The 27,685-nt window shown below is 41.8% G+C and overlaps 1 protein-coding gene across 3 annotated transcripts in view; it reads right to left on the bottom strand.

Moving 5' to 3' along the window:
- Nucleotides 1-27,685, bottom strand: part of fbxw7 (F-box and WD repeat domain containing 7) — a 66,396-nt gene that overhangs the window by 32,775 nt on the left and 5,936 nt on the right. The window contains exon 2 of one of the 3 annotated variants that reach the window (XM_031863268.1): nucleotides 9,632-11,782. In XM_031863268.1, coding sequence (XP_031719128.1) covers nucleotides 9,632-9,664 — 33 coding nt within the window. In that variant the 5' untranslated portion in view covers nucleotides 9,665-11,782. Of the gene's footprint in view, nucleotides 1-9,631; nucleotides 27,636-27,685 lie in introns of those variants that run through there. The other 2 variants (XM_031863270.1, XM_031863269.1) reach the window with 2 other exon arrangements.

Raw genomic sequence — 27,685 nt, 5'->3', positions numbered from 1 at the left:
AAAACCCATCACTAGTTTGGATGCCTTCATCATTTGTCGATACATAACTTGTATGCTGCTACACTGTCCTTGTTGATTGACTTACCTTTGTGCTACTGCTGTCCTGTTACCCATATCTGTCTTTGCTTCCGTCTGTTTGTCTTTGTGACGCAGTTCTGTTTTCGTTTGTCTTGTCTTTGCTGAACCGTTATTTACTCTGTTTTTACTGCTGCTTGCGTCTGTGTTCTACTGAGATTGATATGCCTTACACCACGATGAATGTTTTAAACTTGTTTCTTGATTTTAGGCTGCAAACTTCACACCTGGTCAGGGGCTACAGATGAAAAACGAGTCTTCTGGCTAATTCTGGCATATCTACAGAAATGAATATCAACATGCACTGTGCCTGTGAGAGAAAAACTGAATTCAAAAAAAGGGGAAGATGACAGAAGAAGAGAGAATACATATACTAACTAGGCCTGCAGTTCTACTTGGTATGGCTGACGTTAGGCGGCTGCCATATGTCCATTGAATGAGACTGAAATCTGTCTGGCGGTGAGGGTCGGCAGCATGGGGGCTCTGAGGAGTTACATCCCATGCTGGGCGACAGAGAGACAGAGGAAAACCCCAGCTGCTGTCAAAAGGAAATCTTGAATAGCTGGAAATGAGTTTTTATGTAAAATAAATGGGACAGTATGGCATAATCTGTGTTCTTCAAAACTCCTCAAAAGTCAGACTTTTGCTACAAGAGCTTGTCTAATACATCAGCAGATGAATCGACATTGCTTCTGTTGCAATAAATTGATGAAGTTGAATGTTTAGCAGGGTTTCAGTGAGTTTCTGCTGGTGGCTTCACCCTAAAAAAAAAAAAAAAGGGGCATACACACTGAAAGCAGGATTTATGTGTCACTGATTTGATTCAGACTTTGCTGCAGTCTTTTCCTCCTCCCTGCCTCCAACTCATACAGCGTCTGACACATACCCCGAGAGCACTCCCACACACCGAACTACACAGAAGACACCACTCCATTACTTCATATCTTGCAGAGGAGGAATTCAGCGAGGAGAGTATATTGGGTCATTTGGAAAAAGCACCTTTAGGATCTCCGAGTTGGTGTGTGCGTGTTGATTTGTTTGCTCATGTGCAGCGCTTTATGTCATGCATAATGGATACAAGAATTCCCCCAAGAGCTCTGACAGCAGAAAAATACAACGCGCAGTCATACACCAGCAGCAGAGTGCAAGTCTTTGGCATGAGATAACATTGATATACTATACGAGAGAATTTGTAGGCAGAGCAATGGTTTTCACGACATCGTGGAAGTGTTACCGTTTGAAATCTAATTATAATTGATATTGTTTGACATGCAAAAGAGTCAAAGTTACGATACGTTCTGGAAAACTGAATGTTTACTAATGTAACCAAAAATTAGATGGACGATATCTTCTTCTGGAGCAACTTTAAAACCTGAATTTGTCTCATCCCACCGGCTGATTTTAAACTTCGAATCCAGTTAGCGATGCCAGTGATTGTCTGTGTGTGATTATGTCTGGCTGTGTTCTTTGTATGCATCTGCTGCCTTTGTTTGTCTGGCTGTGTTTATTTTTCATTTCCCGTTGCTCAACTCAGGTCTCTTTCAAAAGAGCTTCATTTCAATGAGACGACCCGATTTAATTAAAGGTTACTTTCTGTGTATTTCACACTAAATTCTGTCACAATGTTGATTGTTGGCTTCATTGTGTTTTTTTTAAATAGCTCTGGTGTTTGTCTTTACTAGCTAGAAAGAGAGATTTTAGTAGTACAATGGAATATGTGGAGTTTGATTCCACACTCCATTGCTGTCGTGTCTGTTCTGAGAGAAATAAATAGACGGAGAATAAAAGGCTGTTATTTTCCCTCGCTAACCTCAAAGAGGACTACGGCTTGACTGAAATAACTCAGAACTATCACTCAGTTTGAGGTCAGGGGTGTGGCATTAACTTGAAGATATCTGTCTGTTTAACATGGAGGTCAACCCATAACACGCTGTAACATGCAAATGTTCACCTTGTGGCAGGAAGTGCATTGTTAGTTCACGCCGTCAATTGTCCCGCTTCAGCTTCTTGATGAGCGACATCCAGCCTGCGGGCGAGCCAACAGGCATCTTTATACGCTGCTGCTGCAAGCATTGAAGCATCGAGCCGTCCCGTTTCAATGGTGCAGGCACCACGTTTGAAGTAGTGGCCTTCACATTTTGATACACGCATTGGGATTGTTACAACTCAACACAGAGCGTCGTGAGAATGAAAGAGCAACAGATGTCTGTAGTCACTCAACATGTTCAAACATAACTCAACAATCAGAGGGTTTTCCTCTTTTTAAAACTCTGAGCTGTTATAACTCAGTCTATCAACTGCTTGTGTTGGGTAGATGGTTATCAGAATTTTTTTTTCTTTTCTATATATCGATAGAGAGAGAGAGAGAGAGAGAGAGAGAGAGAGAGAGAGAGAGAGAGAGAGAGAGAGAGAGAGAGAGAGAGAGAGAGAGAGAGAGAGAGAGAGAGTTGACATGTCATGCAGTCACTTCTTTTTCTTTACTTTCCCCCAACTTCACCAACAAAGAACCAACCAACCAACCGGCCAGTCAATGAAATGAGCACAAGAGTGGAAACTGGAAGTGAGGTTGGAACAACTTCCCAGAAATAGACTTTCCTCAGCCCACACTGTCATACTTTCAAACCGCAACAGCATGGGAGGCTTTCATGTTTTCCACCAAGACACCACACTGTCTTTCTTTAGGGGATGTTAGCCTGCATTTCAAAAAATAGTGGGACACAACTTTAGGGTCAATAGCGCTCAGAGAGAGAGAGCGAGAGAGGAAAGTAGAGTGAAGTGAATCAGCAGAGCAGCCAGTTATCCCAACGTCATCCCCATCCACGCAGCGCTCTTTATTGGAGCAGACATTTGAGTGGGTGTTGATGCAACTCATTTCATTTATTCAGAGTAGACGTAATCTATATTTTATGAAATTTAAAATGGATAAAGTACAATGTTTTTGGGTTTCTCTGGCCATTCATGAACCCTCAGTAAAACTCTAGGGAAGGTTGTTTCAGGGCATTATCACTTTCAATTTCCATCAGCCATCTTTCATAACCTTTAAGTCAAATGCAACTTGAACGATTTCAAATGTCAGAATGTCAAAATGATGCAGCTACTTAAAACTGTGTTTACTGACAAGTCTAGAAGTTTTGCCCCTCATTTCATTATGGGTGTATATGGAAGCTAAAATGGTGGTCATTTATTAAAACCAGAGAAGAATGAGAAATAAACTTTTGATACATAGGCGATACTTGTCAGTTTTTGACTTTTCATGGTGTTTGTTGAAGGAGAATATAGAATATCACACGACTTTAAGAACATGCGTTTAATGCTGCTGATGCTAATCACTTCACCCTGCTGGTAACCTGCACTCTGACTCCTGCTTCTCCTGAACACGCTGTATATTGATCATATTCCTGACAAGCCACAAAGCTATCATTAGCAAAACCCTTCACTAGCACAGTTCACGGATGGGAGGCGGGGCTCACCACACCAACTCAGCCTTGACCCTATAGATGACCGTTGAATTTCACAATGGCTAGGCCACAATAGCCGCCATGTGCCTGTGTGGTTTAATCTCCACAGCCCATCTGCTGCGGCTGCTGAATCTGGGAGAGGAGAGGGAGTGCCCAGCTTTCCTCTGAAGCTCATGGGTGTCTGTCTCACTACATCCTGTGGGACAGCTGTATGGTAATGTGCACAAGAGGCCGGGGACAGCAGCAGTCACTGGGATTGCCAGGCAGACACAGAACAAGGAGCCCCTTCTCAGTGGGTAGCCAAAGGCATGAACTTGGCAGATTAGACATTCAGGAAACAAATACGGCTCCTTCACAGACAGGCATCCCAAATCAAGAACAACAACCGAACACACAAGGCTGCAGAGAGAGCCCGAAATGAGAAAAAAGGAACTCTGAAACTATTTCAGTGATGAGACTGAAGAACTCTGCCCGCCACCTTGTGGCTTTTCCTCCCTTTGAAAGCCAAATACATGCAGTAATTAGGAAAGACAACATCACAGAGACCTCGTCCTCTCTCCTCAAGAGTCCCTGTGAAGTGAAAAGAAACTGCCGCATTAGAAATGTCAGTTTTTTATGGCTCAAATCGGGAGGAATTATTTATTTTACTCCAGCACTGCTGCAAGCGTTGGGTCTATTATTTTTTTTCCTCCTGAGCCTCATCACGTAGCAGACTGGCGGCCAGTGACGGCTGATGCCAAGACGGCTAAGGCAGGACGAGCGCAGCAAAAATGTTGATGCTCGGGGAAAATCTAATCAATAATTCAAGGCCAGGGAAGTTGCAGATCTAATCCTGACGCGACAATGACGAAGGACAGGCAGGGGCGTGGGCAGCCGTGGAGGACCCCCCCCCCCCGCCCCCCCGCCTATCTGTAAACTGTTGCCTGGCAACAGGATTCACTCTCGCTGGCCTCCAGGCTGCAGTGTGCTGCCTCTGGCCTCATCCAGGGATAAGGCTCTTGTTTGCCATTAGAGTCAACCAATTCTGGCTATGCACGCAGGGCTCGCCATTCAGTAATGATTTCTGCAGAGGCCGCTAATAAAGGCTTTCGGTTTCACGAGAACAAGGCCAATTCTGTCACAAAATGTGACGCAAAAATCACAAAGCGTGGGCTGGATAGGCACCAGGAGTTTCGTGCCATGTGCATTATTACAGTTTGTCACTCACCTCGCTCAGCTAACAATGGCGTGAACATCAGGCCACAGCCCCTACGGGCTGGAAACAATGGAGATGGCACATCTTGAGTTTCTCTTTTCCCCTCTTGTGTTGGCCGTGCCATCTGTCTCTGATGCACACAGTGACGATGACACTTAATTGTTATGCAGAGGAGATGTGTTTACAACAAATGGATAATTACCGAGCATTCAGCCCATCTCGGAAATACCCACATCACCTGTGCTGTGCTCACAGAGACACACACACACACACACACACACACACACACACACACACACACACAACGTCCACTGGAAAATGAAACCTAAGTCGTGGAGAGGCAAATCTGACAGAGATTCAACTTTTAGGCTTTACTTCCAACACTCGGCTAACACCTCAACATACAGGCTGAACCTTATACCTGGCATTAAAATAATCCAAAGCACGTCTTAATGAAAGAGCATTGTTTTCATTTGGAAAAGTGCTGAAACTCTCAGAAATGCACAGGGGAATACACCTGGCAACAAACAAAGCAAGTCAACACAGCAACGAGTTACTTTTGTGGCGGAAACCGCTCGGAGCAAATGTTTACCGTCACTGGTTACTAATTGGTCGTAACAGTAGAGGACGCGTGCTCCTCGTCTTTAGAAGTGAAACAACTCTTCCCGGAAGTGCAAAATATTCCAAAGCGTCTTTGAGGCCGAGTTTAGAGTCGGTGACAGACAAACCACACGTGGTAACCTTCATTTCAGTTATACAACAGACTCAAGTTCAACTGACATCAGTGCAAACCAGTTGGTCTCTGCCTTCTAACCACCGACTTGTTCCGAGCCGACAGGTTTCGCTTGCCGTATTTATTTCTCCTGTCTTTCCTCCTGGCTGTAAAGAGAACCCGTACTAAAGCAATTTCAATGGAGGAGATGGAGGACAAAATGAAGACTGAAACTAATATTAGCCTTCAGCAGTCTGAGTTGGACAAATCACAGGGATGTGTTCCACATTTACAATCTTTTTAGTGTGATTCTCCCTCTTCCTGTTTCCCTGGACACGGTTTCCTTGCTGAGCTGCAGTGGAGAGATAGTGGCACAAAGACTAAAAAGACTATAACTTTGAAAGATTCACTTATTCCACCTTTTTACAAAAACAAGACCGTGTTGCCCCAATCAGCTACATTGAAATCGCTTTAGGAAGGGATCTCTTTATAGACAAGAGGAATGATCACAGCAAACGAAACCTGTTTCACGGTTCATACGGGCACCTGACATCACAAAAAATATATAAACCAATGCTTAAAATTCCCCAAAAGTTGATAATTACTACTTTAAATCGTTTTCTTCGTGATTTCTCTGTAATTTCTGCACCGACGGCGTTCTCACAGTTGGGGATGAATGAACAGTTTATTTACGGCTGTCTGGACCGTTACACTGTCTGCTGGATTCTCCGTTTGATCTCAAGTGATGTAAAATAAAGAGCAACAAGCGATATTCAACTGATTCTCCACATCACTGGCGTCACGCTTTCACTGCAGCGTGTCGATCGTCACGTGTCTGTAATGTTTGTTTATTGGATTCGAGTCACAAAATAAAGGCATCTGTGCAGATTTGGAGTAAAAGGACTCCAGCTGTTTATTTTCTCGAAAGTCATTCTCTCCTTTTTAATGAGTGAAGGTAACCACATCTATCCTTTGCAACAGCTATGATATAAAAACACTAAACTGTGAAATTGAGTCTCTTGTGTGCTTACCCTCCAGAAATGGTTTTACAACAGTTTCACGCTTTACAATTTGTTTAGGGTCCACAAATGATCTGAGATGCTACAACAGCCTCCCAGCACTAGAGGTAGTGAAATATACTTCATGTATTAAAACGTGAATTTGCATACTGGTAAAAATGTGAGAACTCGCATGAACTCAAAGAGATTGGACACCAAATTATTCTTTGATCTTAAAGTAAACTAAGTGCAAGGATCACTGGCGTGCAACGGGTTTACATTAAAGAATGATTTCACCAACAGCACCCAAAGAAAAAGAGACATTTTCAAATCCCTCTCTGGTCATAAAAAAGGGTCATTCTTAGCTGCAGTACTGGTGAGAACAAGGTGGTGTACTGGGTAGCCGGTGCTGACTCAGCAGGTGCATCTACAGCTGGCTAGGGGGGGACGGTGCAGCAGCACAACCTGGCCACAAGGCTCTACGGCATCGGCGTGAGGTCCCACTCTCCCACGCTCATCACAAATTAAACCGCCCAGTCGGACCAAATCAGCACTTTTTCCCCACTTATCCACTGTAGCGTGCCGATGTTGTACCGAGGTGTGAGGGAGGTGAAGCATGAAATGCACATGTGCGTACTGTGAGCCTTGAGCAACTCCACGGTGACTTCATCTCCACTGACTTTTGTTAAATCTAATGTGCATGAGAACCTCTCAAAAAAGATTTCATGATCACATCCGACACCCTTCTGGTGCTCATGAAAGCATTACAAGTGGACTGTTATGAATTTTGGAGAATCATCCTGGAATATGTGGAAAACTGTTCCATCTCATCCTGTAAAGTCATGCTCATCCTATAGAAGGCTAAATAACATGTCGGTTCAGTTTGAAGGCATTCTTGGTTTTATTATTATTATTCAGGGTTATACAATCGTGTACGGTCATGTGGACTAAATGTCAGTATATTGAAATCAGAATCAGAATGAAGCTTCTGAAATATGGACTTTAATGCAGGTATTAATATTCCTAATTGCAGATGGTGTGGGAGGCTGCCTTTATAGACTCGTGAATAGTTTAATTGGTAAACACTGCTAGATAGGAAGAAAATAAAAATAGAGACATGGCAGATTTTCAACATTTCATCTCATTAGTCATTAAGAACCCAATCAGGCTTTGAAGGGTTGTTCATTGTCACATTTCTGACCACTAGCTGCTTTATGGAGTGATGTTTTTATGAGCGGGTTCCCGACAAATGAATAGGGGGAAGAACGATAGATAGTAAACATTAATATATTTTTAGCATTTATACAACTGTTTTTGATATATGCAGTAATACCCTGCAACACCTTGAAACCGACTTTAATATCATTAAAATGGACTGATCTACTAAAAAGACCCTTAAAACCACCAATATGCTCAAATGTGTAAGAGCTAAACATATTATACCGGGAGTAATGGTTCATTACAGTATATTCCATTAGAGAGGAAGGAGTCAGCAAATAAGTATGGACAACATTTCAGGAGGGAGAATAACACAAAAGTTAACTTTAGTGTAATTCAGAGGAAACTGTAATTTGGCTAAACCTGAAGTCTGTCCCCGACACAGTTGTTTTTCCACTGGACAGGCAGAGTAATGGGGCTTTGCTAATTGCATCAGAGCTCTGTTTAAATTAACGTCTGCGGATGTTGCTGCCTAGTTAGATGATCTAATGTAGCCATGGAACCCCTTTCATTGTCATCCATCACAGTAATAGAACGACTACTGACACACTGCAGCCGTAATAAAAAACTCCTGCGTGTTCATCTCTGTGTGCCTATCATTGATTTTACATTTCGTATTGGTAAATTAATCCCAGCAACAACCTCTCCCCTCCCCTCCCCCCCCCCGCGTCCTCATCAGAGGAGAGAATATTGATTGCCTGGTTAAAATGCGTTGAGGAGGCCATGAATTGTTAATCAAAACACAGATTCTGCAGGGAACTGCACCAGGGTAAATATTCAATTCCTAGTTATACAAAACAAACAGAGCCTAACTGTTGGGGGACTGAGAGGAAATGGAGCAGAGTCACCGGTTGTGACCTTGTATAATTTGTTTTTGTTCATTTGAAAATCCAGAATTGGCAAGAGTGTTTTTTATTTTTATGAAAGGCATATCTTATACTTTAAGAGACATGAAACATTTTTAAAAACTAAAAAAAGGTTTGAACACTTGACTCGTACCCAATATGAATATTCTAATTCATGAATATTATCATTGTTTTCTGGATTGATTACATATTCATTACATAACATGTCATAACCCTGAAAATGCCTTTTGAAATGTTTCTTAAAAAGTTATTAAATCGCTGATTTTGTCTGACCGACACCGGAAAACCTAAAAATAATATAAGACAAAGAAGAGCAGCAAACCCTGAAAATGGACATAATGAAAAGAGACTTTTTGGTATTTTTGTATGAAAAACACCCATGAATAATTAACCGATTACCAAAAAAAGTAGTTCTGGTAGTTTTGTTATTTATAAGTCAAATAAAACTGTCACGCCAATTAACGTCTCTTCATGTTACAAGTTACATCCAAAACAAATTCTCATACTTTTGCTTGTTTGTTGGTTTGTTTTTTAAACACGATACTATAGCTGCATGAAATAAATCGGTTATTGAAAGCCTACAATTGTAAAAAACGTATCTACTTTTTTCATTCAAGATGAACTGCAGACATTGTCATTTCTGGCAAAACCAAATCCAAGCCCTGTGGGCGCTGTTGGCATACTTGCATACAATGAACTTGGGCTGAAAATACAAAGGCATATCACAGAATTTGAATTTAAATTGGTCTTGGCAGCAACAGAAAGATTACTGGTGACATACTTGTTCTGGTCTGGCACGTAATTCCACGCTCCCGTCTACTGTAACGTCTCTGAACACTCCAGAAAACACTGGAGCGTTTGAAGTACTGCTTTAACACGCACCTCCTTCCAATTGGTACTCCTCCATTATCATCCCTGAGGCAGCTAAATTATTTTCCTTCACGCTGAGATAAAGTGTGTATACTTTGACATACGCACTCAGGCAGCTGGCTGAATAGAATAATCAATATGCAATGCTGAAATGAGATTCTTGCTCCTTCTTTATGTGGACAATGCTTTAATTCAACAGGCGGTCAAAACTGTCCCGAGCAGTAAGAATACATACGTACGAGGACAAATGCTTCCAGGCTTCCAGTCGACATCCATGCACAATGAGACGGCTAACGCATCAACAGGAAGTTGATGCTTTCCGTGTAGCCTGATGTGACCTCGACGTGAATGCAGGTGTGCTGCCCAGCAACTTGATTTGTATGCTTTTCATACCTGCAGACACCTTGCTGAAGAGAAAAGGTCAAATATGAAGCTGTCCATATTGTTTCAACGGATAAATTAGAGGATGATGAATTTGATTTCACATGAAGCATATTGGAAACTTGCTGAATGCACAGTACGATTGGGGTAGGGTGGACACCTACATACCTGGGTTTTCTCTACAAATAAACAAATAAGCCCTAAAAAAAAAAAAACTTGGACAATGAAATTGTCCCCATCACATTCAAAGGACAGATTAGCAAAGGTCTACTTGTTGTCTTACCAGTGAAGCGCTGTTATGTTCCTATGAGCAGAACATATGCATCTGTTCATAACAGACCAGACTTAATATTGGCAGAACCCTTGGCCTTGCAAGAGAAACATTTTGGTCTGAGAAACTAAGTGACAAATGATGCACTACCTTCACGTTCTTTTGTATAAAACAGGAGACTCTTTTGGCTCCACACAAATGCTACCCTGGACTAACGCCGTGTAGCAGACTGGCCTCATCCTCCCAGCACTGAAACAGAAACACTGAAAAAACATCTTTGACCCCACACCGCCACAGAAAAATCAGGGTGCACTGATGCAGCACAAGGTCCTCAATTATCCCCGCGCCACTTCCTGCCATGCACAGTTGTGACACTGGGAGCCACTTTGCATCGACTGACTTGCGCCCCATCAAACTGTAGCACACCCAAGGCTGATGGCTGAGCAGTTCCACCTCCAGACCGTCACTGCAAAGTGACTGAAGGCCGAAGAGCAAGGCAACATTTAATCTACCAAAGACAATGATGAGTTGGGAAAGTATTTTCAGAAGACAGATGTGGTTCGGCCCATCAGTCAACAGTACCTGTGTGCTTGGACGTCACGAAACAGCTATTAAGGGCCGTACCAAATGTCTTTATTATGAAACTTTGAATGTCCATCTATAAAACTAACAACATCTTAGATTTGAATTAAGTGATAAATCAGATTTTGTTTTTAAACAGAACAAAAAAGCTGTGCAGTGTTCGAATGTTGATTTAGAATACGAATGTCAACTTCATGAAAGAAGCTTCAAACTTTTCGTTACTTCCCTCCAGCTATCACAAGTTTACCTTGTATTTTGAAAAAGATGTAAGATGACATGCATCTCTGTGATCCTAAAAACTGATCGATCCTCCTACTAGACTTCTTTTAAAACAGCTACCAAAGCATTGATACAATGAACATATTTAAATAGCAGGCCGGCCTTTTATTGTTTAGATTGCTTCGTTCAAATTTAAGTTGTTTCTCAAACCAGACCATTAACAAAACCCCATGGATCCTTCAGCGCAGAGCCTTTTGGGATTAGCATTGCATTAAACCTGAAGAGATGTGCAACAGTGTCAGAGCTTCGTCGATGTTAATGTAGTATTGAATGCTGCACTTATAGTCGTCATAACAACCTGAACATTTATCGAAGCTCTTAGCCGGGAGAGTCTGCATGTGGGAGACGAGTGAGGAGGGTCGGTGCTTGAAAAACAGCAGATATGCGTCCGAGGGAACTGCTTATAAATACTCGTTTTTTCTTGCAAGAGGCAGAGATGTGTACAGCGGGAGTCAAACAGACTTCAGGCACAAAAGATGTGATTGGGCGGTGTCCATGATTCCACGAAACTAAAGCATGACAACACAGAGCCACAAGACCACTGCGGGTACTAAAACAACTGCAGCAAACAACATGAGGGACTCCTTTCAGACCAGGAAATGCCACAACACTGTTAAGAAAAAGCGAAATTAAACACAGTGTGTGAATACAGACAGAGCCGTAACGCACGAACCTCTCAGCATACTAACACGGTGAAGGTGCAGGGCTACACTGAGCTCTCTGCTTCGTCAGTGATCACTGAACTTTTAGTTCATGCTGCCCCCTACAGGTACCAAAACAGCATCCTGAGTTGTTGCAGACAAAATACTTCAAACACCAGTGGAGACCACAGTGGGTTGTGATGGACTATAATCAAAGAAAATGAGATGTTTCTTACCTGTGTGTTCCACAACAGGGGTCAGCACATAAGAGAGAATAGAGAAAACAAATGGACGTTAGGGAAAGACTCAGATAAGAGCAAATAAGAGCATTATAGGCAGGTTCAAGGATCGATGAAGGATTACAACTACTTTCTGGTAAAACAGCGTGATGTTGTCACTAATTAAAAACGATGTATTTAGTTACTATGTTACTCTGCATTGTTCGATACTGCTATGACTTCAGTGATAAAGATGTTTTTGGGGTGAACTGACCCTTTAAAAGTATTGTTGCTTCTACATATCCGTCGAGCTGTTCATACGAAGCAACACCTGCTCATTCAACCTGTAAACTGAATATGAAAGCACCGCGACTGCAGGTGAAGGAGCTTTAATCAACTGAAGGAATATGCAGAGGAATGAGTAATGAGGTATGTGATAGAGGAAGAGAGCAGGATCACAACAACCTGCAGTGTAGAAAAAAAATCATAAAAGATTCATACCATGAGAATCTTTTAAATCTCCTCAAATGTTTGCAGGAGTTAAAAAAGGACCGACTGTTTAGCCTTCTGTGCGGCCGACTCTAAAGACTACAGAGGGATGGGATTCAGTAATGTTTGATGTAATGTTGTGTCGGTGATGAAGCAAATTCACTTTTGGTTCATAGAAATCAGTTCAGGTTCCTTAGTTTCCTGACCAAATGAACAGATGGGCATCAGCTACAGCCTTTACAGCACAGACAGAAAAGTAAAGCACTTTCTGTGTTTGGCTTAAAGGGAATAAAGAACCGTGTTCGTCTGAAAGCAACTACAACACCCACGCTCAAATCGCAGAGGCCCAACATGCTGTGAGAAGGCTGAGGCGTCGGCGTCAAAAGGTATTAAATTGCACTTATTTTTTCCCCATTTTACTGTCACGTATTTCTTTACTTATTCATTTAAAAAAAAAAAAGTTATACACACTGGAAAACCTCGAACCAAAACACTGTTCATCAACAATAAGTCCTTCCAAACATTTCCTCAAACGAACAGTAAAGATTTGTAGATTCATATTAATATGAATGGATGCTTTGTTGGCTTTGCTACACTTGTTGTTCTGACGACTCGGCACAAAGGTCAGTGGCTATACAGCATCTTAAGGATTAGCCCTGATGTAGCACCGCAGTCATGTCACAACTAAAGCGTGGCATCTTAAAGTATCACTTTGTTCTTCAGCATTTCCAAGTTTCCCACAAATATTTGAATACATATTTGCGTCTCAGTTATTATCTATGTCGACACAGTTCCTCTACGGCTGCACTAGACTCATAAATAACTGCATCTGTATTTAGTAGTAGTAGAATATTAAAATGCATTCCAAATTAGTACAATATAGAAAAGAAATTGTCATAACTCTTCTCCTGCTTCACAGACTTTGGAGAAATGATGCCAAGTTTCAATACATTTAAATCAATTTAGAGAAATTCCTGAGAAATTTACTCCTCAGAGATGCAAACTGCAGCTGCATGCAAACACATAAGATGCAGTAACATGAATATGGCTCGTAATAATGACCTTATTATGGTGGTTTGTGTTTTTAAAATCAGTCAAACTATCTCACTGTCTTCTGTGGTTTTGACTCAGCATGTCTTCTGAGTTTATTTTGTTCTTACCTTCATCATTCTTACAAAACTTAGAGAAAATAGATTTTTAGTTCGTAACTAAATAATTTGCACTTTTAGTTTCAGAAACAACCATCGAACAGTGTGTGTTCAGTCACAGGGAGGGATCTGTTCCGAGGCTGAATGACTGGATGGAGTCGGGACAATAAGCCGTCCACAGTGAGAGGAGGGCGGGGTGTTGATTCTGTTCCGAAGAGATAAGACCAGGAGTCGTCTCTCCTGAATGAACGAGTGAGTGAACGAGTGAAAGAAAAAGGCTACAGAAGTAGGAAGAGAGAATGGTGAAATATAAAGAGGTAGACAAAGCAAAGAGTTTTATGAAGAGTGAGTCAATAATTCTGCCAGGCACGGAGCCATCCTCTCTCTGTTCTAAACCCACACAGGGCAGCTGAAAGGGAAGCTATAATTTCCACATCGTCCTACCGTTAATAACACAAAAGGAGAGGCGTGTCCTTGACAGAGCAGCAAGACATATTTCTGTATAGCTCAGAGGGATGAAGACGTAACTCTCAGAAGAACGGAATCTCTGAAGTAAGAAGATTGCTCTTATTAAGTATGATGTTGTAAGGCAGCAGACATTCATATATTATTCTCAGCACCTCTACTCTCTGAGATCCTGGCATGGTGGATTTGTAAGCTCATTCATGCAACGTGGCCAGAAAGTAAAAAGAACAGTAAGAATCTGGGGACTGCGACCCGATGACCCTGTTTCCTCCCCATGCGTTGGTAGTGTGGTCAGTGTGCGATGCCACATTGTATGTATGTTCCTGGGAGGTTATTTGCAACATTAACAGTGTTGTTTACCTTGAGAGCGTCACGTGAAAGTATCCTGAACCCCTGTGCGGTGTTTCGGTATGTGATAAGCCTTCAAAGTCATTGATGTAGGCCTCAAACTAAACCTCCTGGATCATATTTCATTTTCTCACCGGTACCTGTAGCAACGCAGCCCCCTTGTGGGTTTTTAACACAGTGCGCTATTTCTGTTCTGAACGCGGCCTCACACTTGTCAGATCTGGAGGTACAGCACACCAGAGCCACGGAGCCAAGGTCATTTTATAAACTGCACAAATTATAAATATGGATGTCATGGCCCCAACCTGGCAGTCATCCATCATCCCTCACACGGTACATGCTGCTAATCAATGTCAGACGATGAATCGGGTACAGTGGCTCACGCAGACTGGAGGCGGTCACTGGGCCAATGGCAGCCGCCAGAGACTTTGCTGTTTAGAGGATAATTAGTTTACTTTTGGTACTGAAGGATTAAGTTATTTTGTGGTTTGAGAAAATGTTCCTGTTTCTTAAGAAGGGCTGCAAATGTTGATTATCCATCAATCCGGCAATTCTATTCTCAATGAATCGTTTTATTTATAAAATGTTCATCGGGGTTTTCCAGCGTCGTCCAAGATAACTTCTTTAAATTTTTTTAATTTTTTAAGATCTTTAAATGTCTTGATTAGTCCGACCGACCGTCCAAAACCCCAAATAGGAGAAGATGGAACCAGAGAATTTGAGGACTTTTTCTTTAAAAAGAAAAAGAAAGTCAAAACGATTATCAAAATGTTGCAGATACATTTTCGAATAAACTAATCGACAATTAAAAACCCATCGAGTTAGCTGGAAAATGGATTGTCACAAAGCTGAAAATGAGGGCATTTATATTGGCTCAGTATAACTTGGTGATTAAAAGATATATGGTTTTCACTGATAATCGCTGATATTTTTAGCTGATAATCACGCACAGAATAGTTTGGGCGCATGTCTCGCACAACACAATTGTTTTTCCTAGCCTGATGTCTTCTGGCCTTTGGAGGATGTGTGCTTTAGATATGAATGTGTGTCGACAAGTCATATCAAAACAGCAGTAGAAGAACTTTCGACACTCGAAAAAGCTAAAAACCAACACTTAATATCTGCATCCAATGAGGCGTTTTTGTACGGGTGCCATGATGAACGGCTTCGACAGCCAGCGGAACCGCCCTGTACCAGAGAAATATTTGTAATCCTTTCCTTTTCAAAAGCTTTCTGGTCGTCTTGCCCTGTTAGAGGCCTTATTTTCTAAAAGAGTGTGTAATCCTCTTGTTGCTGAGCAAGTGTTTACATTTCTGCTTACCCGCTGAACAACAGACCTCTGTGACACAGCTATGGTACGCACACTCATACACTCACCTACAAAACCTCGTCGTCCTGCCGTTAAAGTAATAAAGAGGCTCTTGATACTTCAACAGAAGCTCAATGTTGTTTTGTCTTTACAAATAGTCAATATCAAGACCTTTAGGGTCTTTCAACAGGGTCAGACCTGACTTTGAGTGTGCTTTCGCTGACTGGCTTTTGTACTTAACATGCTGTGACAATGTTCTTGTTTGATTTTAGAGACATTTTCCACTTTCTGAAAGAAGAGATCAAAAAAGATGTTGACAGTTTGTCCCAGCCTGACTGACAATGCCATCTAAACTTTCAAGCTTTGGTAAACAGCCTTCACATTACCAATAACTTCTACGGTGCATTGTAAAAAACGAGGCAAAACAACTTCACAGACATTACACACCGCTGGAGCGCGACTGTGCAGGAAGTCGAGGGCTGCAGCAAGTGTCCAGCGAGCGCTGCGGTACGACACCAGTGCACACCAAATGCCGGGAGACTCCGACAGCAGGGTTCATACGAAGATTAGACAAACTATGCACACGGCCGCGTCAGTTACAGCCGGTCAGCTCAGCATTCACGGGCCGTCTTCACTGATGACCAGATTACAGCGAGCGCGACGTTGAAGGTTAGCGGAGAGAAGAGCTGATACAAAGACGGGGTGAAGGACCGGACACACGGATTCAAGGCTCAAGTCCGGTATCGTCAAATACTGTCACTGTGGTAACAGCGATCAACTGAAGAGACAACTCATCAGTGTGGAGGGTTCGGATCTCACACACACACACACACACACACACACACACACACACACACACACACAGCGTTATGTAGACAGGAACAGTCTGAACAGTATCGGAGTACAAACTCAATCACTTGTATGAACTTTTCAGATCCTCTTAAAGTCTGTGAGTATTTCTCCCTAACAGGAAATGTTCACAATAAAATAAGTGAACTTAAAGTTAAGAAGAAAAAACATTAATCATGCATTTAAAGTACAGACGTACTTTAGAAACAAGAGTGCGTTCAAGCTCTGCTCAGTGAAAATGAGTATGATAGAAGGTAGATTATAACGCCATCATGAGGTGTTTAAATGTAATCTTGTAAATACATACAGCTGTTTGAGGGGGATGTTTCCACAGCAGCTTTTAATACATCATTACAACTACTAATGCCAAAAGGTTTTTAATCAAGCAAGTATTTAAATATAAAAATGTATTTCTTAATCATTTGAATTGTGTGTGTTTATGCGAATAACAACGATGTCTTGCTGTCAATTAAAGCTCTCAGAAAATAAAATCTGAATCAGCAACGAAAATTGTAATTAAACACACAAAAACTCAACTATTCTGCTTCATCAGGACTGTGATTGTGGTTTGATCACATATGATTGGCATGTTCCTGGCAACATAAAGATCCCACCAACCGGCATCAGATTTTGATTCAAACATGCCAAAATTGAGATTAATTACACAGCAGCAGAGTTCATGACAGAAACCTAACCCAGAAATCTCTAATGTATAACAACCTACTGCTATAATGCTCATGTCTGCACCCCGTCCTTCACAGTAAAATGATGATTAAAACAATAGGTTATCAGGCCATTCAAAAGATATTACCATTTTAATGGCAAAAAAACAGTTTCTATCAAATATTCAGTTATTTTTCTGTATGCATTGTATACGACATACAAGTAACATACCAATAGTGTTGAATTATGGAGAAGATTATTTGTGTGCAGCACAGCTGAGATGAATAATTTATCTGATGAGTAATGCAAGTGTTTGCATGAGTGAAATTGTTTAAGAGGTTTCACTTTGCTTCACATCTTCCCTTAAAATAATGTTGAGGAGCCTTCAGCTGTGACACTTTCCTGAAGGAAGAGTGCATCTTCTCTCAGTTCCTGGAGTATCAAACAACAAGGGAAACGTCAGTGCCTTCGGGCAGCCCTGTGGCAAGTGGCCGCACATCGCTATTCAGTACGCTCTGTATGTGAAGCACAACAAGAGTGAACTACGCAGCCCCGGCTCCAACTAAAGTGGTTTCTAGATCAGCCTTGAAGTCAACTGATCATGTGCAGCGTCAAAATGCAAAGATTGTTTTGACATCGTCGACATCAGACGACAAAAAAGCTGTATGCAGATGTTCTGTTTATTGCAATATTTTTTAACATACTTGAAAATAAGTCCCATTTTTACAAACTAAATATTAGGAGGCCCCGCGAGATAGACGTCAATCAAAGAAGAGTATCTCTTTCAACAAACTAATTACAGTTTTTGGGGTGCCATAGTCGGGTCTCGTTTGGCAGATCTAGGTGCTGGGTAGCTAGCCGACTGGATCCGTGTGCTCCCTGGAATGGGACCGCTTCTCAGAATAGCCAATGGCAGATGCCTTCCCTCCTCTCGGTGTTATTTGGAGCCCAAGGACAATGAATTCCAAACCCCTGCAGTGGACTGTGGTCCTTACTTCAGAGGAGGGCTTAATGGCCGAAATCAGACCTTTTTTAATCATCGACTCGTATCGGCAGTCTGCGTGTGCTCAACAAATAGGGTCAAATGCATCAAGGCAACATCAGAGGATGACTCTTTGTAAAGACATGAGCATAACACAGCAGCTCTTCTGAATCTTCACTGGCCTCACGATTCGACTACGATTCACCCGTTAACGATTCTCAATGAATCCCCTATTTTCTGTCCTACTGAACACAGCTACTTATTCATCAGTTAATACAAGCAGATAAATCTGAACTCCCTTTATATTTAGAAATGCTTTCAAAAACCTCAACGGCTTATAATATAAAAAGCTGCATCGTTATCAGTTACCAGTATCTGTGACCTCTGTTTTCTTTGAGCTGAAAAGAAACCAGACTCCTGATCACGTTTAGTCGCTGCATTGATGCATCACCATGCATCTCAAAACGAGAAATTTCCACACCTCTACAACTTATTCTTATCCACTATTCAAAACCAACAAAAAAATAACTAAAACCACCATTTTCATGACAGTTTAATTTGACTTGGTAGAGAAACTATCAATCAGCCATTATGTTCTTTATTTTAAAGGATAACGCTCCAAGACAAAAATGGGAAAGCACTGAAATTCCCAACATACATCGTCAACCACCAAACTAAACAAGGAATCTCACTTCATGCCAACTTTACTCCAGTGTTTCAATATATTGCATCAGTCATGGAAGAAGAGGGGGAAAAAGTAAAAAAAAAAAAACTTCAAAAGATCCTTGTGCTGTCAAACCCAATATTCTACATTTGGCGATCCAAAAATAGGAGGAAAAAATGATTAAAAGGGCTGCGTGATGATGTTTGTCAAGCAGCATGATCCCGTCGGGGGAGCCGTACTTTCTTTACAACACTTATCTACAGAGACCGCCATTAGTAAAGGCAGCTGCTCCTTCAGGGCAGCAGCTTTATCTTAAGTGAAACGCTGACTGCTAATGCATAATGAGGGAGTCAGGTGGGAGCAGCAACCTTTATGCAGCCCAGAGAAATTTAAACGGAATTCACTGCTACGGAGGCGCTGAGGAGAATCATTTACTTACATTTAGTGGTACTTAATAAAAAGCACATCAACATCTGCATGGCTGATGTTAAGAAACTTTTGGTGTGTTAATCAGGCGCTTGTTGCACAAATCTAGTGTTCTTGCTGTGGCCACGTTTCATTATAAACACAGAGTAGTTACCGTTTTCGCCATTGCACCAACCTCTGAAATGGGCAATGCTTGCACTGTTGTTTATTCAGTTAATAATAATTCCTTATTTTATTCAGTTTACTGATAAGGTGACCCTGTTTTGTTATTTAAATTTGACAAGCTACTAAACTACAAAATGTGCACAGATATCAACAGTTGCATTTTTGTGATGCTCGAGGTAGCTGATGCACAGTCCAAACAGCGATGTGGCCGAGGTGATTTCAAGGATTTGTTGATGGAAAACAGTTGGTTTTGAAATATGAATAGTAAAGACGAACAACACTTGAGCCGCTATAAGATCATCCGACTCGGTAGCAGCAGGATCAGGAACGTATCGCGTAACCCGTCAGGGACGGACAAGTCGGACTGAAAGTGATTAAGAACGTCCTCTGTGCGTCCAGGCATATGTTCTCAAAAATAGATGATAAATCTGTGCATTCAAATCATGAGAGATGGCTTTTTGATATCATTCTGATTCATAATTAGCTAAATATGCATACAAACATACTCATTAACTGATAAAACACAGCTTTAGGCGCACACATTTGTTCAAAACAGACGGAGAAAAACCAACAAATGAAGCAAATAATAAATAAACCGAACAAAAGAACAGAAAAGAAAAGACAATAGCTGTGTAGACAAAACCACAGGAAACCTAGAGGCTTGATTTCAAACTGGCTAAGGAAAGTTGCCACACACCCACAACACCTGCTCAGGCAGCGAATGCATCTTGCCGATAGCTGTTGATGCACACATAGCTGCTCTGGGCAGGTCCAGATCGCCTTACTCAACAGGCCTGCAGTGCAGGGTGTGGTGGGCGAGAAAAGCAATACCTCAACTAAAATGCCCTGCTGTTAATGTTCTATATCTTGATCGCTATATCCTGCAACAGCTGGATGCTCATTTTGGCTCCCGGAAATACGGTTTGGCTTCTCCTGTCACGTTTTAATTGGAAATGTAACCTCGGACTATCTTTATCAGTACAGTAGGAGAAGTGTTGGGGCCGGAGAAGATCTCACTTTAAGATACGAGACATTATAGATACGACATCGCCTCATAGAAAGCTCCCATGTCCAAGTCCACATGAACATTTTAAATTGGAATAAAATAAAGAATTATAAAGTAGAGAGTGGAAGCATTGAAATATGTATTTTACAGAATAGTTTGTTCCTTTTGAAGCGGTAGTTTCAGGCCCAGCTATCCCGTTCACTGGAGACAGCCGACGAGGCTTCCTCCGTTTTGTGAACACACTTCACAAACAACCTTAAAGCTCCAGTTCCCTTTTCTCAGTCTCGAGCTTCCTGATGTGCTTTGCCTTTCTAAACATGAAAAGCAAACAATCAAAAGTAAAAGTGTTGCTGAGCACAAGCACAGATGCCTTCGTCTAATCCACGGGCACACAGATTAAAGAGTTCCATGCTGTGCTTTTCCCCAGTTCTACTTTCTGTAACATTCAAATGAATTATCATCCTGACAGATCTCTTCACTGCTGTTCCCAATCATGCTATATGTAAAGTGTGGCAGATGTGGAATAATGCTGTCAAAAGTTGTATTTGAATATGTATTGAAAAAAAACACAACATATTTGAATATAAAAAATAATATTCGTGGATTAGAAGCAGCACTACCGTGGCGTTCTACCTAAAGCGGATACAAGGAGGAAAAAGAGAGAAGATTTAACATGTTACAACAGAATAAAAAAAAATATTACTACTATTACTCTGAACTTATTTTAACTTTTTTCTCTTTGGTTAATTTCTCCATAATTGTTACATTCTCAACCTCCTTAAAAAAAATACCCTTTGTGAGCTGAAAGGTAAATACTACTGAATTCATCAAATCAAATGCGTTAGACTTTAGTGTCGAAACGGTTGAATTAACATTAGTGTTACTACTATAATTACTGCACACTACTAATCTATTGATTGAGAATCGCATATGAGACAATGATGACAATTTATTAATTGTGGCTGGTAAAATAAATATGTCTGTTGAGTCAATTCTTTCCGTCCAGCAGCCAGAAGATGGCAGGGAAGCTAGAAACTGAATTTTGGAGCCCACATATATGAATAAGAGCGAGAAAGGCTCAACTGAAGCAAAGCTGAGGCTGATGGGAATGTAGTTCTTTAACCAAAGACCAGACCAAATGTCTCTGATGCTCAACATGACTTCATCATATAAAAGGATACAGGCGATATGTAGAGACGTAATCAGGGATCATGCAGGACATCTTAGTGTCAAAAGAGAGGTGCAACACACAGCCTCCCTCTTTGTCTACCTTTATTATATTTGATGTTATTGTAGAAATCAATGCCGCTTTCCCTTGCAACAAAGATTTGACATTTTGAGCCGTGGCTGGGTTATCTAAAGAAAGCTGCTGGTCTGTCTCAGCTATTCTTTGAAACTACTGTTGAACTGCTGCATAAACAGCACTAATTTAAACTAAATCTCTGTATTAGACGATTTGTTTCATAAAGCTGGTGAACACAGTGGCACGCTTTGATCCGAGAGAGTGAAGGACACGCTGACACTTCTCCGTCATTGTGACATCTTCCCTTATTTCTATTTTAGTCTGATGTTTCACAACCGGTCTCCTCACTACCCCAATCTATCTCCATGTCTTTCCTGACAGACGGGAGTGTAATGATTTAACTGCCCATCTTTGTATCTTCAGTGACAATAAAGAAACTGTCCGCACCACATTCAGAGGTCAGATGCAGCCGTACAAAAACAGCTGGTGAGCCTTTCGCCAAGATGTCCTCGGCTTTATATTTAATTATAAACCTGACAAGTCAACTCAGACACATTAAAGTGGCTCCTAAAATCTGGTTGGTCAAGTATTTAAGGCCGGTATATAACGTTAAAAAAGCAAACGCATGTTAAGTATCAGGAAGTATATTTATTTCCTGCTTTATACGTTTAATAAACCAATACTAGATATTGACAGTGAATGTTTTGTTACATTTTGAGTTTGGGGGATTTATTAAAAAAAGTGACATGAGCACAAAATAATTTAATTATCAAATGTCAGCATGAATAAATTTGTCTGAATAAATCTGGTTCATTTATTTAATCTACATTTCATAATATCAATTAAAATGTGATGATCGTACCTTTAATCTCTTCATGTTTGAATGTTAGACAGCCGGTGACAAAACATGGAGAGATTAGCGTCATTTAGACGGTTTATTCTTTCAGACGGGGCCCTGGGCTCGCCAAGAAGCATCTCACTTGAAATGGAAGTTTAATCTTAATAATTTATCAAAAGGAGACTTTTAATGCAACCAGTGTTACCGTTATAGTTGCCAACAGGCAACCTGATTTGCTTTTAAAGGGGAAGAAGTTGCTAATGTCATAGTTGGAGCGTAATGATGTTTTAGAACTGCTTCAACCTTCAACAACTAACACACGAGAGGAATTACAAAATAGAACGCAAACACATCTCCCAGGCAACACCACCAATTTATTGTTTCATCTAAAACATGACCTAAAAATAGGCTCATTGGGCGACGGCCTTTTTAAGGTTATATGTTGGTGTCCGTCGCCCGTCATGGGTGGAGCCGAGAACAGAGAACGTTTGTATCCGTGGACGTACTGAAACGATTGAAGTACATCGGACAAACAAATGTATCCATCCACCTTACATTAAAAGTGTCTCAATTTGTTCTTATTTATTTAAGTTGTTGCAGCAATGCAACAACTATCAGTTATTCAAGTTCAAACAATCCTTAAAAGGGAAGATTTTCTGCTCGTTTGCTTAGAGGGGGTGTGACTTTAATGAAAGTAGCCAAGGAGCTTCAATTTAGATCCACCTCTTCGATTAAACAGCAGTTACACAAAGTGACAACAACCAAGGGGAAAGAGGGCAAGAGGTGACCTTTGACATTTTCAGGTTCCGTTACTCAACTGAACTCGACCCGTGTGACTGGCCTAATACGTACAAAACTCACCCGTCGGCGGCAGAAAGGCAAACCCTGTGCGATGATGTTGAGGCTGAATATCTTGAGTACTTTCTGAGGGGGTAACGGTTCCTCGGCAACGTGCTTGGGGTCTGCCTGGTTCTCCAGCGGCACGTGGGACGACGTCTTCTCTTTCCCAAAGGCAACATTTGGCATCTTTCTCCGAGCCCCAGACGAGAAACGGGCAAGAGGGCAATGCTTCAGCATTGCAAAACAGGCCGTCTACTGGATCATATCCCAGAGGGAGCTCCCAAACCTGGCCGACTATTGTCGCAAGCGGACAACTTTTCTCACATCAATGTAGGACCTTCCTCGGACCTCTCAATCATGGGACAGACGTCTCAATGCTGCACCTACCTACTCAGAACTCATCTCCCTGCTGACTGGCACCCTTTAAAATACCTCTGGAGGTGTGAGGTCACTGTTGCACCCAAGCCAGGCAAGGCAGCTGCCGTCGGGGCCTGAAAAGAGGATGGACCAACTCAGTCACCCCCCCTCAGACGGGCACTGGGGAATCTGCTCTCATGACCCCCTCGGTGGTGGAATGTGAACCAGCAGGCGTCTGACGCAGCCCACGAGTCCAGAGAGCTTCCTCATTGTTGTCATTCTCTGACCCCCTCCCCTGTGTGCCTCCCAACTTAGTGGACCACATCATCCCTGAGCCCGGTTAACTCTACGCCATGAGAGCATGTCGGCATACAACGAAACTCCTCAGTATCCTCGTCCGGATCACATTCGCCAGGGCAAGTGTTGAAGCTAGGTTTTGTTTTCCGCTGGCCTTCTCCAGCTCTCCCATGAACCAAGGTGTCCAGGAATGTCAGTAACTCTGTCTATGTCAGCAGAGAGGCGGAGGATATTTCAGGAGACGATCCCACAGTAGTTCAATGTTAGTATGTGTGACACATGCACTTAAACAATGATTCACTTGACCAAGTATCAAAAGGGATGGACTCGCATGCAGCTACAAGAAGCAGGATGTTGGTGTTTTTCTATCTAAACCGTCACAAAGAGGCACTAGTGCAGTGAAGCTATAAACGTCTACCGGCGCAACAAGAGGTGCAACCGTTAAGAATTGAGAAAAGTTATTAAAGCAGATTATGCTGATTTCCACATAAAATAAAAACAGAAAACAGCCGAGAATCTGATGAATATGTAGAAATCTACAAATAGAGCAAGTGGCAGGAGACAGCCTTCCCTGTGTGTATTTAAATGTCTGAGCACATGGTAACAGACAGACCTACGGGGCTTAACCTCTCTTCTATTCTCACATCCACCATTGTTTGAGGAGGATTACGGAGCCACAACATCTATCAGAGTAGACCGAGGGCCGCTGGACGCCATTGAGCGGACCAACGGCCATAGTTTTTACAGTACGTTCAGCACAATTGGAGTAAGTTGGCGCCTTATCGGCAGCTGTTCAGCCAATTGAGCATGTTGAACAAACAGCAGAGGCTGTTGGTGATAGAAGCTCCCCAACTAAACATTCGGATGAGCAAATAAGTAGTGATTTCACCCCATTTAGTAGACTTTTCTTATTTTTCTAACTTGTGTGCCGAGCAAGGACAAACTGTATAGGCTTCCAGTTTGCCGCTTTTAAATCAATCACATCCACAATTTGTATTCCAAGCATTTAATGAGACTCAATCGATTCGTGGTGGTGACGAAAAATTGTGTGAAATTAACTTCCGCCGTTGATTTGTTTTGGATTCGGTCACATTGCATCTCCATTAAAGGAAAACCTCGTGTTCCATGACATCATCGCTCTGCAGCAGGTAATAAATAAATATTGATGGGATCAGTCGCAGACTATGAACAGAGTGAGAGAGTGACGCTACAGTTTGTGGTCTGGTGGTTTGATAATGTACTAAAAATGGTGATAAAACACTAGAAAAATAACATCACCTACAAACACAGCTGCCTCAGAGTTTATGGGAGCGATTGTTTGTAGGATTGAAATGTAATGTGACCGTACTTCACCATGAGAGCAGAGTATAGTACAGTCTACTGTGCATGCATGTCAGCAGTGTATTCACATGTACACCTTTTTGCAGATAACGTCAGGGGACTCAATTTGTTTGATCAGTTGGCTTTTTTTGGCACTTTAGGTTTAGCCTGCTGTGTCAGGTCCTCACCACACCTCTGTACTCAACGAGTAGTAAAGAGTTGAAGTTCTGTATTTCAAATTTATGCCGACAAATAGAGACCAGTGTCTTTCTGTATAGACATACAAGGGAAAAAAAAGATCTGACAACAGGCCTCATTGAATATCCTCAAGTGATGCTTTTAGAATTTCAATCACGTGAATGGTTGGCTTACAATTATTTAATTTTCCCTTTCAGGTTGCAAACCATTTTTGACAATAGTCCACATGCAGTGTTAAATGACCGATGAGGCGCCTGTGAATGGCTGCGACTGTGACTCGCCCCGGGCCTTGCGGAGGTTACTTGAGCTTTCCGACTAATCTTAGGCCATAAAGCTATGTGACAGACTCACTGTTCCAGTCTGCTACAACATGATCAGCCCAAAGTAACTCGTTAAATGGCAAGCCATGCAATCATGTTCACCCTGGAGGCCTCTGCAAAGAGTTAAACATTATCTATCATGCCATTTTGGTTGTGTGTGTTGTATTTCTGTTTGCTTTTGCATAACCAAGAAACCCAAAAGATATTCCACTAGTGGAAAAATGGGAGAAACTGTGTTGAGTATGGAGCTACAAACTAACGCTAATAATTAAGCAAAGAAATGTCCGCATGGTTACTATTGTACAAGCTCATAAGTTGCCCGTAAAGTCCACTAACAAAGCTATTAAAGGGGTAGATGTCTGCTTTCTTTGAGGCCCGGTATCACTGGCTGGTCACTGAGTTTACAATCCCTGTAGTGCCAGAGGTCGAGAATGTTTGGCTTCTAGTAACTCGGTACACTTACAAATCACTCCCTGCTTTTCAGCGCAAATGAGATGACGGGGTAGTCTGCTGATGTAGACCCTATGAGATGGGGGCACAGTAGGTCATCCTCTGTGTCGTATAAAGTTATTAACATTCAAAGTCAGAAAAGGCAGAGCAGCCATCATGGTGCTGTAACTGATGCTGCGGACTAAATGTGCAAGAAGCATCGTGTCACGCAAGTGACCTCTTTCTTTCGAATCCATTGAAAAATGGACAAAAAAAAAACGTGAACATCGTAAACAAATAGTCTCCTGGTGAACTGAGTGAGGGGACTCAAGTCAGCTGTGAAACAATGATAAACTTAAGAGTTATGCACTATTACTTACACAACAGTATTTAGATTTAGAAGTAAAGCAGAGGCTGTTGTGTTTGCATACCGGTACGCTCATTTTGCTTCTCCTAGCAGTAGTAATATTGCAGTTGAAACGGTGTTCAACTCAAGCTACGAAACAGGCAAAATGTTTTTACTAGTATCAGTATAGAAAAATGTACCGCATATTAACAGCACTGCACACTATTCCTGCTGGTTCAGTGCTGTCAATATCACCTGCACTTCATCTCTGCAGCTCTTGAGAGAGTGAGGTGACTTTGAGAGTAGAAAATCTTTTTATAGACTGAGATAACTGAATTACATAATGCACATTAATGGTAATTTAGTTACGGGATAGAACCATTGAAGCACATGTTCTGCAGTCTGCATTGGATGATGCATTGTGCCACCCAAACATGCAGCGATGCATAGTTTATTGCATTTAAATATTCATATAGTAGATGCAAGTAAAGGTTTCTAGCTCAAAAATTGCTATTCACCCCCACACTGTCTCTAAATCAGCAAGCAATGAAGTTAAAGCCTCTGCCAGACATCAACGGTATTACTGGAGAAAGCTTTCACGCACTGGTCCATGTGAGACAGACCATAGTTCATTACTGGATGAAGCCGGGGGTGCAGTCTGAGCACAGCTGCAACAAGCACCCACAACCTGTGGGTCACGGATTATTGTAGGTAGGAGACTCTCAGACCACTGCCTCCCTCTGGTGTCGAAGACTGGGACAACAATGCAGCGCTGCAAAATCACCCCAATGCAACAATATCCTGTTAGAACATTTTTACAAGAATCTGACTGACTGCGCTTGGAACCTTATGAACACACGACCAGGACGTTTCTCTTGAGAACATTAAAGTGGTAGTACGTCTGCTATAGTAATACACAGACTATAGTAAAGCACCTCATACAACCCTACTTCAAAACACCTGAACCAAGTCTGAAGAGCAAATTAAAGCTGCACAATGCAAAAAAACAAATCACAACTAAACTAGGCTGCTGCGTCCCGAACACGATCGCTTTTGCAGGCAACAAACGTGACTGCACAGACGAGCTGCAGCGTTAATGTCGCTGTATGTTACCGTGGAGGGGCAAATCCTTTTGGTCCATGTGCCTTTGTTGTTACCTTGTGGCAGAAAAAAGCCATTGACACGCGCCCGCGCCCGCGCCCGCCCCCACCCACCCCCA

The sequence above is a fragment of the Anarrhichthys ocellatus genome, unplaced genomic scaffold (assembly GCF_004355925.1).
Source record: "Anarrhichthys ocellatus isolate YVR2014 unplaced genomic scaffold, GSC_Weel_1.0 scaffold28, whole genome shotgun sequence".
In the NCBI taxonomy this organism is placed as follows: domain Eukaryota; kingdom Metazoa; phylum Chordata; class Actinopteri; order Perciformes; family Anarhichadidae; genus Anarrhichthys; species Anarrhichthys ocellatus.
Note: the sequence above shows the minus strand (reverse complement) of the source record. Positions and strands in the feature narration are given on the sequence as shown.